Source organism: Sinohyriopsis cumingii, chromosome 3, assembly GCF_028554795.1.
Source record: "Sinohyriopsis cumingii isolate HCF-2022 chromosome 3, ASM2855479v2, whole genome shotgun sequence".
Lineage (NCBI taxonomy): Eukaryota > Metazoa > Mollusca > Bivalvia > Unionida > Unionidae > Sinohyriopsis > Sinohyriopsis cumingii.
This window is the reverse complement of record NC_142963.1, coordinates 123,629,089-123,644,459: the sequence shown is the minus strand read 5'-3', so window position 1 is coordinate 123,644,459 and position 15,371 is coordinate 123,629,089. Positions and strand designations below refer to the sequence as shown.

Below are 15,371 nucleotides of genomic sequence, written 5' to 3'. Positions count from 1 at the left end.
TTGTTTCTCTGTGAAATTTAAGAGCTGTTTACACGATGAAATGAAGGGGTAGGTAGATGAGGTGGAAGGCACTGGCACATTTTCGAAGACTCTAGTACTCATTATTTTTTAATAGGACTGTCAACATGAAACAGAAGCCTTGATATCTGCTACTACTCATTTTAAAGAAAATGCACCCCCTCCCTTGCCTGGTCTCTTTCATTATGGAAACAACTTATATTAAAGTATAACCATGACATAGCCGTACTTTTATTCTACCAAAAGGTACCATATATACTCACACATAAGTTGAGTCCAGCTGTAAACAAATAGACCCTGATCTGCCATTTATGTTGTTAATGTTGTTTGTGTGATGACCAATCTTGGTCTGTGCAGCTAGATTTGATTTACATACAAGTATATATGGTAATTTACATTTCAGTTTCTCTTTTGCAAAAACTTTTAATTAAAAATACACTATCCCCACTCAGGTCATTGCAGTATTTCCTTCAGCTTGTTGGTTTAATATTTCAGGCACTATATGGATCCAGTTGTTAATCAAATAATCAATGTTTATATTTTAGTAGATTGCAGATTATTTTTCATTTAAAAAATATCAGAAAACCAATCACATCTGTTGTTGCAAGTCTCATCATTCAAGGTGCAGGACATTGTATTGGAATTAATTTTGTTCATATTTTGTTTCATTGTTTTGTCTGTTGATCAGTCACTCTTTCATTTTCACCTTAATGTTATGTCATTTTAGATAAATTGATGACATTTGATACTGAAAGTATTATCAGGAAACTCCACTTTGGGTAGTCAACATTTTGTCCACCTCAGTGAATCTGATGGACTTTGACAACACATGCTTTGCAAAAATATTGGAAGAACAAAGTAATACAGCTTTTATGCAGCATAAAGTAATGTGTGTAATGTTATGATGTCCATCTGTTTTTGGCATCTGCATCATAACACTGGATCAAGATCATGGACATTAACCAAACTTTGTGGATGGTTTTCACTTGGCATATGGAAGAAGCCAATCAGTTTTGGAATCAAAGGTCAAAGATCAAGGTCACAGCAAATGAAGGAATAAAAATGGTTTCTAAACTTTAACTTTACTTTAAGATCAATTACCGTGCCTCAACCAAACAATGTAGATGACTTGCACTTGGGGCAAGGAAGTAGCCTATTGATTTTTGTGTCAAAAGTTCAAAGGTCAAGGTCACTTTAATGGGAATAAATAGTTATGCACAATAATCTTTGTTAAAAATCTGATACATTGAACAAATGTTATGGATGGCTTGCACTTGGGACGAGAAGGTTGGCTATTTGGCTCAAAATGTTGAAGTTTATGGTCACTGTGCTAGAAACAACAAAGCTTATTTATGCCCAATGACTTGAGTTCTAGACCACATACCCAAACCAGACTTTGTGGATGGCTTGCACTTGGGATAAGAAAAACATGTATACATTTTTGGGTTAAAAGTCCGTGTTGCTGAAAGTCACAGAAGAAAACAGTGGTATTTGCACAGTAAAAATATTATCTATCACAATCATTGACCTAACTTTGTGGATGGCTTACAAATGGGGCAAAATAAATACTTATTGATTTTTGGTTCAAAAAATCCAAAACCAAGGTCACTGTGACACAAAGAAGGTCAAACATTTTGGTAAAATAGCTCTATTTACAAACCACATAATTGCACCAAAACTTTGAAGAGGTCTTTCTGATGTTAGAGGGAAATCTGCTATTATAGATGTTAGGCTTGACAGCTTAAAAGTCAAAGTCACAGTGACCCCAATAATGGTTTTCTACACTATCTTTTGTATAAAAAATGTACAAATAATTTGCCTTTTGGCAAAGAAGGATCCAGTTGATTGTCAGGTTTAAAGGTCAATTTCTGGTCATTGAGACCACTTATGCAGTACTGTCCAGAGTGTGCTTACTACTACCTACATACAGGACTATTAAACTTGGTGTGTGCATATAATGTACTATTCACTGTCCTCGTGTTTAGATTGTGGTGCAAGCAAGGGTGATATGCATCAAAACTCAGTAACAGTAAAACCACAGTCAGTATCATGAGATTCTTAAATGCAAGAACATTATCTCAAACTTTTGTAACATCACATGCCAACAAGATGTTAAAGTTTGATCCATTTCAGACTGGAGGATATTGGAGCAGCTGCAGCCAAGGAGTATGGCCTTGAGAAGGCTATGGAGAAGATGAAATTTGAATGGAAGGACATGGTCTTTGAGCTCATCCCATACAGAGAGACTGTAAGTCAGCACACACAAATAGCTGCAACTGTTACATACCATTGTATTGCTTAGCTATTCTAAATGTAAAGGAAAGATGTATTATGGAACTGATGCATATTCTTCAAGGCTGGGAAAATGAGCGTAGAAAGAAAAATACAAGGTTGAAAGGTCCTGTATTGAAGATCTTGATTTTGTAATTGATAACTGTTTATGATTGAGAGTAATATGGGGTCACATAACTATGGGCAAGAAAACTTGACAGGACTTTGGGGTTACATCATTCTGGTTGAGGATGGTGAGGATATTAGTGCTGTGGTGTATTTGTTTTGCACCTCATTAACCCAGTGTTTGATACTAGGCTTTGGCATGTGCAAGGGTAGAAAGTTCCCTATCCAATGATGGTGATTTTGTCAACCACATTATGCCATATGTGCATTTGTATATGTTGGAAGAACGTGTTATGCAAAATCACTCTGGGTTAATGTCATTCTTTATGTGCTTGAATATACTTTAATATATAGTATATATCATAGGTATGTCAGGAGTTCATATGCTGTAGTATGAGAGACTTACGGAAGGATGGCATTTTCTGAATGTTAATTTGCATTGTGATTCATTCCAGTTTTGCTTATTTACTTTGGTTGGAGGAGGTGGTCTTCTATGAGATTTTGGCAAGGTTTTTTCATTACCAAGTTTGCTATCATTTGTTCTGTACTGTATAATTGTGCTGATGTACTACTGTTCAACCATATAGATACATATATACATGCCAATTATAAATGTTAAAATAATGTATGATTCCATTGTCCATTGCTCATGTCTGCTTGATCAGAATTTGCTAATATGTTATATCTTGGTATTTTTTACAGGGTGTGTCAATCTTGTCATCTATTGATGAAATCCAGATGCTGCTGGATGACCATATTGTGAAAGCACAGACTATGAGGGGATCCCCTTTTATCAAACCATTTGAAGCAGAAATGAAAGAGTGGGAAGAGAAACTAGTTCTCATGCAAGATATCATGGATGAATGGCTTAAAGTACTCCACTTTACTAAACAATTTGATATTAGATAATTTGCCAGTTATAAGATTTGTGTTTATGTGAAATTTTATCAAGGGTTGTTTCCTTTCTTAGGACAAAATTGGCCTGTTCATTCTTTAGATCGCACACATGAAACTATAATAATTGGAGTTCACCTTCATCTGCATTCTTCAGAATTAGAAAAAATTGTAGGGAGAGAGAAACTTGTATCGAATAAGGACCATTTTCTACCCAAATTTTCTTTTATAAAATTTTATAAAACAAATTCTTTTGAAAATTTTCAAGACTGTGTTAATGTGTCATTCAGTATACAGATCAAACTCTTTAATAATTTAGTTTTAGATTTCTTTTTCATACAAAAAACTGCTGTCAGGCATGGGCTGGTTTATTGCGATTGCAGATATATGTGCAGTTGAGCAATTTTGACATGAAAATTAGATGTATCAGTATAGGCTTGCTCCACACAGAAATGTTAATGTTGACAGATTGTGTATCTATTATGGACAATGTTATGTTCAAGATAACTTCATCGAGCAATGTAGTGCTGGTGTTCAGAAACTGAACTATTTATAACTTTTACTACATAGTGCTGTTGTTTGTTGCTCTTGCATTGTATCCACCTCTGAGTCGGAGAATCACTGTCAAAAAATGGAACAGCAGTTGCTTGCTGCATTTTATTTCATTCCTAGCATTGTACTTCCATTTTATTTCATTCCTAGCATTATACTTTACAAATACAGATGAACAAATAGATTCAGACAATCTTATTGACTTTTTTCATTCCTTTTTTGTACCATTGGGATTTTGTCATATTTTGTTACTTAACACCTAAATAGAAATAAGTATATAACTGTAAGAAAGATGAGTATATATCTTCCCAATTTCTCAGATGTTGAGTGTATCCATAAGTTTTTTCTCTCACAATTCCAGATTTAAAACTACTATATCATTTTTTTTAATTGAGTAAATAGTTTGTATATAGCACACCAGGGCTGTTCCATTAAAACATACATGGGACCCAGGGAAGGCACTTTTAAAGTGGGGTACTCATCTATAGATGCAATTTAGAATTTTCGTATCATTTTAATATGAATTCTGTGAAATGAAAGTACCCTGGCATATTTTTTTTTAAAAATTGCCTTCCCGGGTACTATGTATGTTTAAATGGAGCAGTTCTCAATAAAAAAAATAATGGAAAGGTTGGAAAATTGTATTGTCTTTTATCTCTTCAACATGTTGTTTCCATGGCGACCAGTACATGAACACAATACTTATGTCAGAAGTTAAAAAAGACCACTAATACACATATTATCAGGAAAATTTGAGATGAGGTAGAAAACATCCCTTATTTTAATATAGTCTTATATTGCTTTTATAACATTATCAAATTGCAAAGAGAAGTAACTCTTGCAAAATATTTATATTCTACTAGTGCTGTAATTGGCAAATGTTATATTTCAGATATCTTCAGAATATTGACAGGAGCCAGGTTTATATTCAATGCACAGTTTAAGTGACATAATTATTCAGTAGGTCAATGTTATGACATTATTCATTGCATCAAGGTAGCATAGTAAAGGGAAAATGGGAAGTAATTTCAATGTGATTATGGTGAAATTAGGATTTTGTTCTGTTCTAGAGTAGTGTCACAAATATCCATCAGGAGCTGTATGCTTGTGCAGGAAAAGTATAATGAACTTAAAGTTACAAGGGTTTATAAGAGCAGAAAATTAGCTTCAGAAACTTCCAGCTTTCTCTTCCATTGCAGTTGTACTGAGATTGTTTTAGCAGAAAATTTTCCATGGTAATATACCCTTTTCTAAAATTATGTAGTAAAGGGAATATGTGCTTTCAGTGTGTATATTTGATGGATTTCAAATCTTTCTGCAAATGTTGTAAGAACATTTGCTGACAGGTTTCATTTTCCTTTAGTTTTATATGTACCTAGATAATTGAGGACATGTACCATTTCTTTAAGTTTTATATGTACCTAAACAATTAGGGACATGTACCGTTTCTTTTACTTTTATATGTAAACATTTTACTCGGCCTGTTGTAACAAAATGAACAGCAACCTACAACAATCTTAGCATTGTTATAGTTGATTGTTTTGACCATTATAAATGTAAAAGAAAACGTAAATTATTCAAAAAGTGCAATATTTTCATATCTTCACAGTGATCTTTCATGAATTACTTTAAAGTCATAGATGTAGGCATAGACTGATTTAACATTTTGAGCTGGAAGGTCTCACACCACAGTTAAATTTGTTGGTTTATAAAAGCATGTTCTTTCGGCTAGTGTCTTAGAAGTTATCATTGCTTAATTCAGTGCCAAGCCACATGGTTATACCTGGAACCCATCTTCAGCTCAGAGGATATCATGGCACAGATGCCAGAGGAAGGCCGTAAGTTTGGCATTGTGGACAGTGTTTGGCGTGACATTATGGGAGAGGCTAACAAGGATACCCACTGTCTGCAAGCCACAGCCCAGCCCAACATGCTTGGTCGACTGAAAGATGCCAACATTCTATTGGAGGAGATCCAGAAAGGACTGAATGCCTACCTGGAGAAGAAGAGACTGTTCTTCCCAAGGTTAATATAACATCTAACTCAGTTTACGGCTAAATATAATCAAATATTGTTAATCAAGATTTATCAGGACAGTTGTTTGGTCCTATGTTATGCCATAATATTTCATTAATGCACATTATATGGAGAAGATTTTCACAAAGTTTATATTTTCTTACACCTTGTAGAACAATATGAGTATATTGAACATTCACCAGAGATAACATCTATCCTGGGTTTTTCTGAATTATTTTTATTTTGAGTGAAAATTCCACATCAAATTATATTGACAAAATTCTGGAAAATAAAATTTGGGGGCATAATACTTAGAGTTTTTTTATCTAGCATCTGGTAGGGAAAAAATAGCATTAATATGATTGACTGGTACATAAAATATTTGTTGTCTCACTGTGAAAAACAATTTAGATAGCAAGAAACCAGTGAACTTCAGACCTGCCAACCCTTACAATTTTGCCGTAAGTGTTAAAAAAATGAACCTTAAAATACAGACTTACGGCATTACAGCAAAAACTATGGAAAAATTATTGTTGCCGAAAAATCCAGATAATTGGTTCATCTGTGTTTGATTTTGATCTGGGTTTCATATTAGAATTATTGGAATCAGTCAGGGAACCAAACTAACTTTACAGCAGTACCTCAGTTGCTTTAAACTGCACATATTTTTTCATGCAAAGCATCTGTATGATCAAACTTGATTATAGAATGTTTTTTTTAATGGCATCTAGCAAGTGCGATGCAAGTTGCAGACGAAAGGGAAAATAAGCCTTTTAAAAAGTGTTAATAATCAGCACAGAAGTATAAAAAGGAATATTCAGATTCTTGTGAATGAAAGCAGGAAGGGACACAAGTGTATTGGACAAAACATGCCAATTTGACTATGTCTCATGGCAGGAGATACGATTGCCATTGTCATGTGAAATGGAAAAAATTCCAAGAATTGCATCAAGTTGAGAGATAGCAACAAGCCATTGAGCTGCATAGGGTTTGGAACTGAAGTTTGTGCAACTGTACTAGTGGTGAATACAGTCTACATGTACTTACAAACTTTTCAGTTGAACATGTTTACCATCACTGCATGTTTCGAATATCGAAATTTTAAATATGTTTTCAAGCTTTACGATAGCAGTTTATGATATTTTGTTACACCTTACTGAAAAATGGTTGAACATGTGGAAAAAAATTTATTGCCTTACTGAGACAGTTTTGTCAGGTTTGGCAGGTCTGGAACTTGACTGTCAATAAGTTAAAATTGGTTGCAGTGGTGAAAAGAAAATGATGCAGATAATTTGTGATGAAAACAAATGATTATAATTAATGTGCTTTAAAAAATATGATGGAATTTTAGGTCTTGGAGGAATGGATACACCATTTACTCACAATGAATTTCAGTTATTGACAGTGTACAGGTATGCATAGGCTCATAGGAAGATGCAATATTACTGTATAGAAATTTGTTACTTGTAATGAATGTTTTCCTTTACAGTCAGGCTGACTAGAATGCCAGAAAATTAATTTTTTGAATTCCTGATAAGCATCTTACAGCTTGGCATGTCTGAATCAGTTTCGTCAGTAAAATTTACAATAACTGCATTCTTAGACTTTACAGTTAAAATTACCATAGGTTGTTCAGAATTGCCATTTGACTTAGGTTTAGTTTGCTGTTATGTGTGATGTTATTCCATACTGATTTGACCATCCATTACAGTAGATGTCATTTCAAGTCCAAAAAACCCCCAGCTTTTTATGTCACAGTTTGTGATGAAGAACAGGAAAAGGGCAGTTGTTGGATAAAAGACACATAAAATATGATGGATTTACAGATTATACCATGTCCACTGAGAAGTATCACAAAGACACTTATAACTGGGGGCTAAAAATAACCAATTTCACTGAAAGCACATGCACTATATGTGGACTTGTCTGGGAAAGAGCTAGTCAAAAAATTAATGATTCTTTCACTGGCTTTGAATTGCATGGTGGGCAGAACAATATTGTGTCAGTCTGTGAACAAGATTGATTGACTGGATATGTATATATGAAGCTTAACAGTAGTTGTGAATAATTTAAGTACAGTGCAACATCCAGCATTATTAGTACTGCCAGTGCAATGTTTAGGCTTTTGTGGTCATGAGTATCGCTTACTTGGCAATACGGCCAAATAAGCTGATGCTGTGGGCCAGCAATTGGTGTCCATTGTCCATCCACAAGTGCTTTATTCAACTTCTTTTTAAAAATGTATTCACTGATTTCGGTCAAAGCTGGCAGTGAGCATTATGGCATACAGGCCATTCAAGTGTGTGCAAATGCTGCTAATCCACCATCAGATATGGCTGCTGTTTCTAAATCTAGTAAAAAAGCTTTTTGTGACTTTGACTTATCAAGTGCTCCAAAAAGAATTGAACTGGAATTGATCATAAGCATCCTGGCATATATGCCTTTTGTATTGTTACAGATGAAGTCATTCTGCCATCAGATATGGCTGTTGTTAATAAAAAGTGAAAATTTTAAAAATAATTTACATGTATTTTTAAAAACTACTTTGGTATTTGATTAAAATTTGACATAAAGCATTCTTGCATTAAGGCCTTTCTGGTTTGTATAAATAATGCCAATTTGCCACCAGAACTAAAATAGATAAATTTTTAAATAAATTCGTCTCAGAATTGCTCAAAAAAGGTCACCAAATTACTGGTATGAATGTCTTTCAAGTTTGTATAAATTATACAGGTTCATTGTCAAATATGGATGCTGTTACTAAATATAGAAAAACCTTGATATGATTTCTTCTCAAATAGCATTGAACAGAATTTGACCAAGTTTGATAGAATGTATCCCGATATGAAGACCTTTTCAGGTTCTTACAAGCAATACTGGTCCACTTACTAAAAATATTTAAAAAAACTTGTTAACAAGAAATTTTCATAACCCATTAACAGAAGTTGACCAAATATTTGACAGAAAGTATTATAGCCTAATACTTTTCAGGTTTGCTTGAATGATGCTGATCTGCCACCAAATAAAGCTGCTATTACAATAAAAATGTACAGCAGTCATTGTTAAAAACTATGAAAACCTTATATGTTAGAAATTATATGCACACAGATGTCTTGGCCAAATGCCCATACATTTGCTTTTAAGACAATTGTCAGCCAGGTGGGTGATCCCAAGTGCACTTGGGCCTTTTGGTATATTTCATAATTTGTAAACATTCACATGGATTTTAAATGGCAAATATGTTGTAGCTCCATTGACATGTCACTGGTAATATTCATTTTGCAACAGTTAAACTACTATTTGTGTTCTAAAATTCCCAAATACAATTTTTTTATTCCCAAAATAACACATATAAATGTCTTTGTTTTGGTAAAAATGAGGATGTTTATTTAGTTTCAGGTTTATTATGACTTGATACTTTCCTAGCAGCGGTTGGATAGAACATGGGTGTTATATTCCCCTAGGGTTGCAAGATTGGGAGTGAAAAATCCCCTTGGTGTCAAGCATGGGGGTCAAATTGAGTAAAACACTAAACTTGCTGCCATAACTGGGGGTCAAATTAAAAACTTGGGGGTCTCTGATGCAAAAATGATGGTAAAGGAAAACACTAAATATGTCTGACCCTTATAAGCTGCAGAGATCAAATTAGTACAGTTTTGTTGTTAATTACATGGATCGTACTGAGCTTTTATTCTTATTCAGAGAAAAATATAATTCCCTGTTTGATGGAAAAGAACATACGTGTTCTGGGTATGGCCCTTCGCGATTTTTTAAATCATGTGGTGGGGTGACCTAAAGAAAATTCTTTGAAATCTGTTAATACTATTAGGTATCAAATGTAGCCAATATAAAATCTTGATGATACTGTGTACTAGATTTGACCACTAGAAGTAAAATATTTTCTTAAATTGTTCAACTTTGTGACTGCTGCCAATAGGATTTATTCTCGTGTCTCGTTTTATTACATTCAGTCATTCAGATTAATCTGAACAAATTGTAAGTTACAAATGTGAAGAAAGAATTTTATTAATGTTGATGAAATTTGGAGTGGACTTCCTTCTTCCTATGATGTGTATTATGGTCATGGTCATGATAATGGAACATGTAACTCTGAGGATATTTTAATGAAACTTTAGATACTGGTAGTCATGCATCTTAAATAGATGGTGTGTCACATACCACAGTCTTGTCCTCTACCTCAAGGCCAATGTCAGAACAAAGGAAAATTTAAATCTTGAAATGAACCACTGACAATATTTTAATGAAACATTAGCCAATAATTTTTTGTTATATCATAGCCACACACCCTACATAAATGTAAATGTCATGGCAAAGGAAATTATAATTTTCAGACTTATAACCTTGAGTAAAATTGTTAACCACTTAAATATTTTAATGAATCTGTAGCCATTTATATATCATGAGTAGACAATGTTTTGCCTGCCATAACCATGTCTCCTGCTTCAGGGTCAAGGCTATAGCAAGGGAAACAAACTCTCGACTTGAATCGTTGAATGTAATGTTTGAAATACTGAACATATTAATAAAACTTAAACCAGTTATATATCATGACTAGTCAGTGTGCCACACACCATTGCCATGCTGCCTACATTATGACTAGTCAGTGTGCCACACACCATTGCCTTTCTGCCTATATCATGACTAGTCAGTGTGCCACACACCATTGCCATGCTGCCTATATCGTGACTAGTCAGTTTGCCACGCGCCATTGCCATGCTGCCTACATTAAGGCCATGGCTAGGAAAAATATGTCATTGTTTTTTTTCTGTTTTTTTTCTCAAGACTTTGGATACAGCTTGCATGCTTGGGTTTTACTTTTTTACATTCTTTAATTGTTACATTTTCCACAACAGATTCTTCTTCTTGTCCAATGATGAATTACTGGAGATTTTATCAGAGACAAAGGACCCAATGCGTGTACAGCCTCACTTGAAGAAGTGTTTTGAAGGAATCAGTCGCTTAGAGTTCAATGAACAGCAAGAGATTCTGGGAATGATCTCAGCTGAGAACGAAACTGTTCCCTTCAACACTAAAATCTTTCCAGCCAAAGCAAAGGTAATATGAATATTTGAGCAATGGTACAACTATGATTATTGAGACTTGTCAGGGAACATAAGTATACTTAGATAATGTTGATTATGTAAGATAATTGGAAGAGAAATTATGAAGGTTTTGTTTGAATTGTTAGTTTGGAAATTTTGATCATGGGCTCTACTATATTTTTTTTCTTTTTTCTTTTCATGCTAAAGGTATTTGCTGTTATGTCCACCCATCCATCCATACATTGCTGTTATGTCCACCCATCCATCCATCCATCCATCCATCCATCTGTCTGTCACAATTTCCTTCCACTCTATCAATTTGGAGTCATTTCAGATTAATGGATGAAAGATGGCATGCTTATGGCTTTACAGTCAGAGCAGAAGGGAAAGTATGATGGAAAGCTTAAAATACTGAGGTAACTTAGAACTTGAGGATAGGACCATCATGTGGTATGCAGCACACTGAGTAATGATGATATTTAGTTGTACCATGTTTCATCCCGTCATCTAAAATGGCTCTAAATTAATAAAGTGGAAAGGATAATGTAATTGAAAACTCAATAGATTAAAGGTCCATCACATTGACCTTAAAAATAAGACTGCCAATGTGGTATGTGACCTGCCCATTAATGATGTCATATAGACATGCCAAGTTGCATCATTTATTCTTAAATGGCTTCAGAGTTATAGTGGAAGGGAAAGTGCATTAAAAAAACTCGAAAGGAGGTATCTTCTTATGGATTTGCCTTCTGAACCCAGTATTCTTCATATGGGCATGACCTCTAAGGCAGGTATCCTTCATTTGGAGGTGTTTTCAACAGCAGTCATCCTTCTTTTGGAGGTGTCCTCTAAAGCAGTCATATTTCTTATGAAGGTGACCTCTAAAGCAGTTATCCTTCATATGGAGGTGTCCTCTAAAGCAGTTATCCTTCATATGGAGGTGTCCTCTAAAGCAGACATTCTTCATATGGAGATGTCGTCTAAAGTAGGTATCCTTCATATGGAGGTGTCATCTATAGCAGGTATCCTTCATATGGAGGTGTCCTGTAAAACCAACATCCTTTGTATGGTGGTGTCCTTTAAAACCAATAATCTTCATATGGAAGTGTCCTTTAAAGCAGGTTTCACTGTCTTAAGTTAAAAAAAAGGACAACGTTTTGAGTGGTTTGAAGCATATCCTCTGAACAATTTTTTCTGCTGGCTAAACAGTCTCGGTTTAAAATAAAATGCCTTTTAATTAACTTGTATTCTTGATTATTAAAGTGAGCACATTTATTAATTGTTCTCCCTCTTGAAATTTAATTTTGTGTTTGAGAATATGAAATTATCTCTTGTGTGCTAGTAGTTCATTTTTAGTCTTGCAGTGTGAAAATGGCATTTCAAATATGCTTGCAGAATTAAAATAAATAAATGATAGATATAAAATCTTGCAAACTTTTCCAGTTCAGAAAGCAGGCTGCAAGTTTGTATAAAACCAACATCAAACATCTTTCAGGGTATGGTGGAGAAATGGTTGCTACAGGTTGAAGAGGTTATGATCAGTAGCTTGCGGAAGGTGATAATAGATTCCAATGCCACATATCCCAATACACCACGAAATCGCTGGGTGCTGGAATGGCCTGGACAAGTTGTTTTGTGTGTCAGCTCTATCTACTGGACAGTAGAAGTAGAGGCTGCTATGCAAAAGCCAGATGGGCTTGCGGTATGTATACAGGAAATTCATTCTTGGGTTCATCCTGTCCTAGTTTAAGAAATAGTTTATGATACAATTTTCCATATAGGGTTAAGTTACATATTTTTAGTTTTTTTTATATGCCTGCCATTAGGCAAAATATTCATTAGGATATTGCCGGTCCTGATCTTTGTCTGTCCATCTGTTACTAAGTTGGTTGGTTTCCATGCAATAACTCAGGTTCTTCATGCTCTGTAGTTACCAAATTTTGTGAATGGCTTGCACTTGGGCTAAAGAAGAAGAACCCTATTGATTTCAGGCTCGACAGCTCAAAGGTCAAGGTCACTGACTTTAAGAAGGAAAATGGTTTCTACATAATAATTGGAGTTCTTCACCATCTGCAGTTATCAAACTTTTTGGACAGGTTGTACTTGGGGCAATGAAGAACCTTCTGGATCAAATTGTGAATGGTCAAGATCACTGTGACTGAAAAAAGAAAAATGGTTTCTGAACAATATCTAGAGCTTTCCACCATCTCTAGTTAGCAAACTTTGTTAATCTCTTGCACTAGGAGTGAGGAAGTCTTATCAAATTTAGGTTCTAAAGGTTAAGGGTCAAGGTTATTTGTGACTGAAAGAAGACTAATGCTTTCTTCACAAAAGATCAAGTTTTCAATCATATGCAGTTACCAACATTTGTGTATAGCTTACACTAGGGGTAAGGAATTACCCGACTGAGCTAAGGATCCTGTAGTCAAGAACCTGAATGAGTTAAGGATCCAATGGTCAAGATCACTGTAGCTGAAAGAAGAAATACTGTTTCAGCAGAATAATTCAAGTTCTGTGCCATCGTTAGTTAAAATAAATTTGTTGATGGCTTGCACTAGGAGTGAGGAAGAATCCTATTGATTTTGGAGTCAAAAAGTCAAAGACCAAGGTCACTGACTGAAAGAAACAAAATCTCAGAGCAAAATTTCAGTTATCAACATAGAGGACTATTAAACATGGGGTAGGTGTATAATGCCATTTACCATTTTTTTTTTGTTTCCTATGGAAATCATAATGATTTTGTTTTTATTATTTTGGTGCATTTAAGTTTGAAATTTGATAAAATGAATCTGCAGTATGCATAATTTACAGACCATGTACTTGAATGGTGATGATGTTGATGACAGCAAAATTTCAGTGTCATTAAATTTTCAAAAACTCCTTGGAAGCTTTATTTTATAACTTAAAATTTAGTGAAACCTATATATTAAGACTACAAAGGATAACACACTTTTGTCTTTTCTGGACAGACACACCAATGTAGTTTTTAAACTTGCAAGTAACATTAGAAATTAGGACTTTACAAGTTGTTTTTTTTTTTACCTTTGTCTTTTAGACAGTGGTATTTGTAAAGACATGCTTTCACTCTCAAGTTCTTTGTTTTTCAGAAATATCTTAAGCAGCTGAATTCCCAGATAGATGGCATAGTAGAGCTTGTACGAGGCAAACTGGAAAGTGGCCACAGAGTCACTCTGGGGGCCTTAACTGTATTGGATGTACATGGTGAGTAAATTGGAGTAAGTCTGAGTAATTAGATCTTTAATTTTGCTAAATTTCACAAAATTTCTTCACAGATTGAGATTTTACACTCTCCAGCTTGTCATATAAAAGATATTGGGATTTTCTGAAAAGCAGAGATATTATAAATGAAACATGACTCTATACAATGAGAAATTTTCCTTAAAGGTTACCTTTATTAAGCATTGACCTGTCTGAAACAGCCACCTATTTTTGTCCACAAAACTAAATTATAGTAGTAGTGAAGCAAACATTTGTTTTTCAGATGCCAATTTTCTCACTCTGCAAAGGTGGGTTACTTAAAAAAGTTTTTGACTGTAGTTATAAAATTGTACAATAGCAAATATTTGTACTCTTTAAAACAAAGAGTGGAGCAATTTCTAATTGCGAGATTTTAATAAATCAGAAGCATGACCACTACTCCCCCCCGCCAAAAAAAAACCTCCCCCCCACCAAAGCTAGTTTATTTTAGCAATATAAATTGAGTTAAAGGATGTCTGCTCCTTTAGGTGGGAGTCAGACAAGAGTTATCTCCGCTCGGAATGAGAAATTGGCGCTATATCCTGCCCATACTTAAGTTACTACTTCCAGTTGTACAAGCAAGCATACTCTTTTAGAGATTTTACAGACATTTTTCCTTTTGTATCTTTTTTATGTTTGAAGCAATTCTAAGGAGTTTTCTCTTACAGGGATGTATACTCCATCTATATTTCTTTTTATTTCTCACTTTAGTCTGTTGTAAAGACAAAATTCACACTTTAGTGGTCTAACTTCATTTCACATTATACATTCCTGTGCCATTTTTAATTACTTACCCTATGGTTTAGAGCAGGGGTACAGAACTCAAAACATATTCATGGACCAGAATTGACTTTAAGTGGCCACATTATGAAAGTTTTGTGTCTATAATATTTGTGCATGTTGAATTGAAAATGTATGGGCAACTGTTTTGGCCAGACAGTGTACCTGGGGTGGTGAGGTAGTGAGAAAATGCGCAACCAAAGATTAGGACATCATCGGTATTGTTGCCACTACTGCCTTAGTTAACAATATTATACTGGCAGAAACTTTGAATGCAGTGAGTTCACCAGTCCATAGAAAATCAACTAGCCATATCATTACAGGTGTCACACACAACTCCAACCCTTTTCAACCCTTCATGTTCAGTACAGATTGGGATTACCTATAGGACCA

At 34.6% G+C, this 15,371-nt stretch overlaps 1 protein-coding gene across 1 annotated transcript in view; it reads left to right on the top strand.

The window, feature by feature from the left end:
• Window positions 1-15,371, top strand: part of LOC149803762 (dynein axonemal heavy chain 3-like) — a 311,163-nt gene that overhangs the window by 74,124 nt on the left and 221,668 nt on the right. The window contains exons 21-26 of the mRNA XM_089953988.1: window positions 2,152-2,266; window positions 3,118-3,288; window positions 5,624-5,886; window positions 10,752-10,953; window positions 12,436-12,642; window positions 14,048-14,162. Of these exons, the coding sequence (XP_089810114.1) occupies window positions 2,152-2,266; window positions 3,118-3,288; window positions 5,624-5,886; window positions 10,752-10,953; window positions 12,436-12,642; window positions 14,048-14,162 (1,073 nt within the window). The remainder of the gene's footprint in view (window positions 1-2,151; window positions 2,267-3,117; window positions 3,289-5,623; window positions 5,887-10,751; window positions 10,954-12,435; window positions 12,643-14,047; window positions 14,163-15,371) is intronic.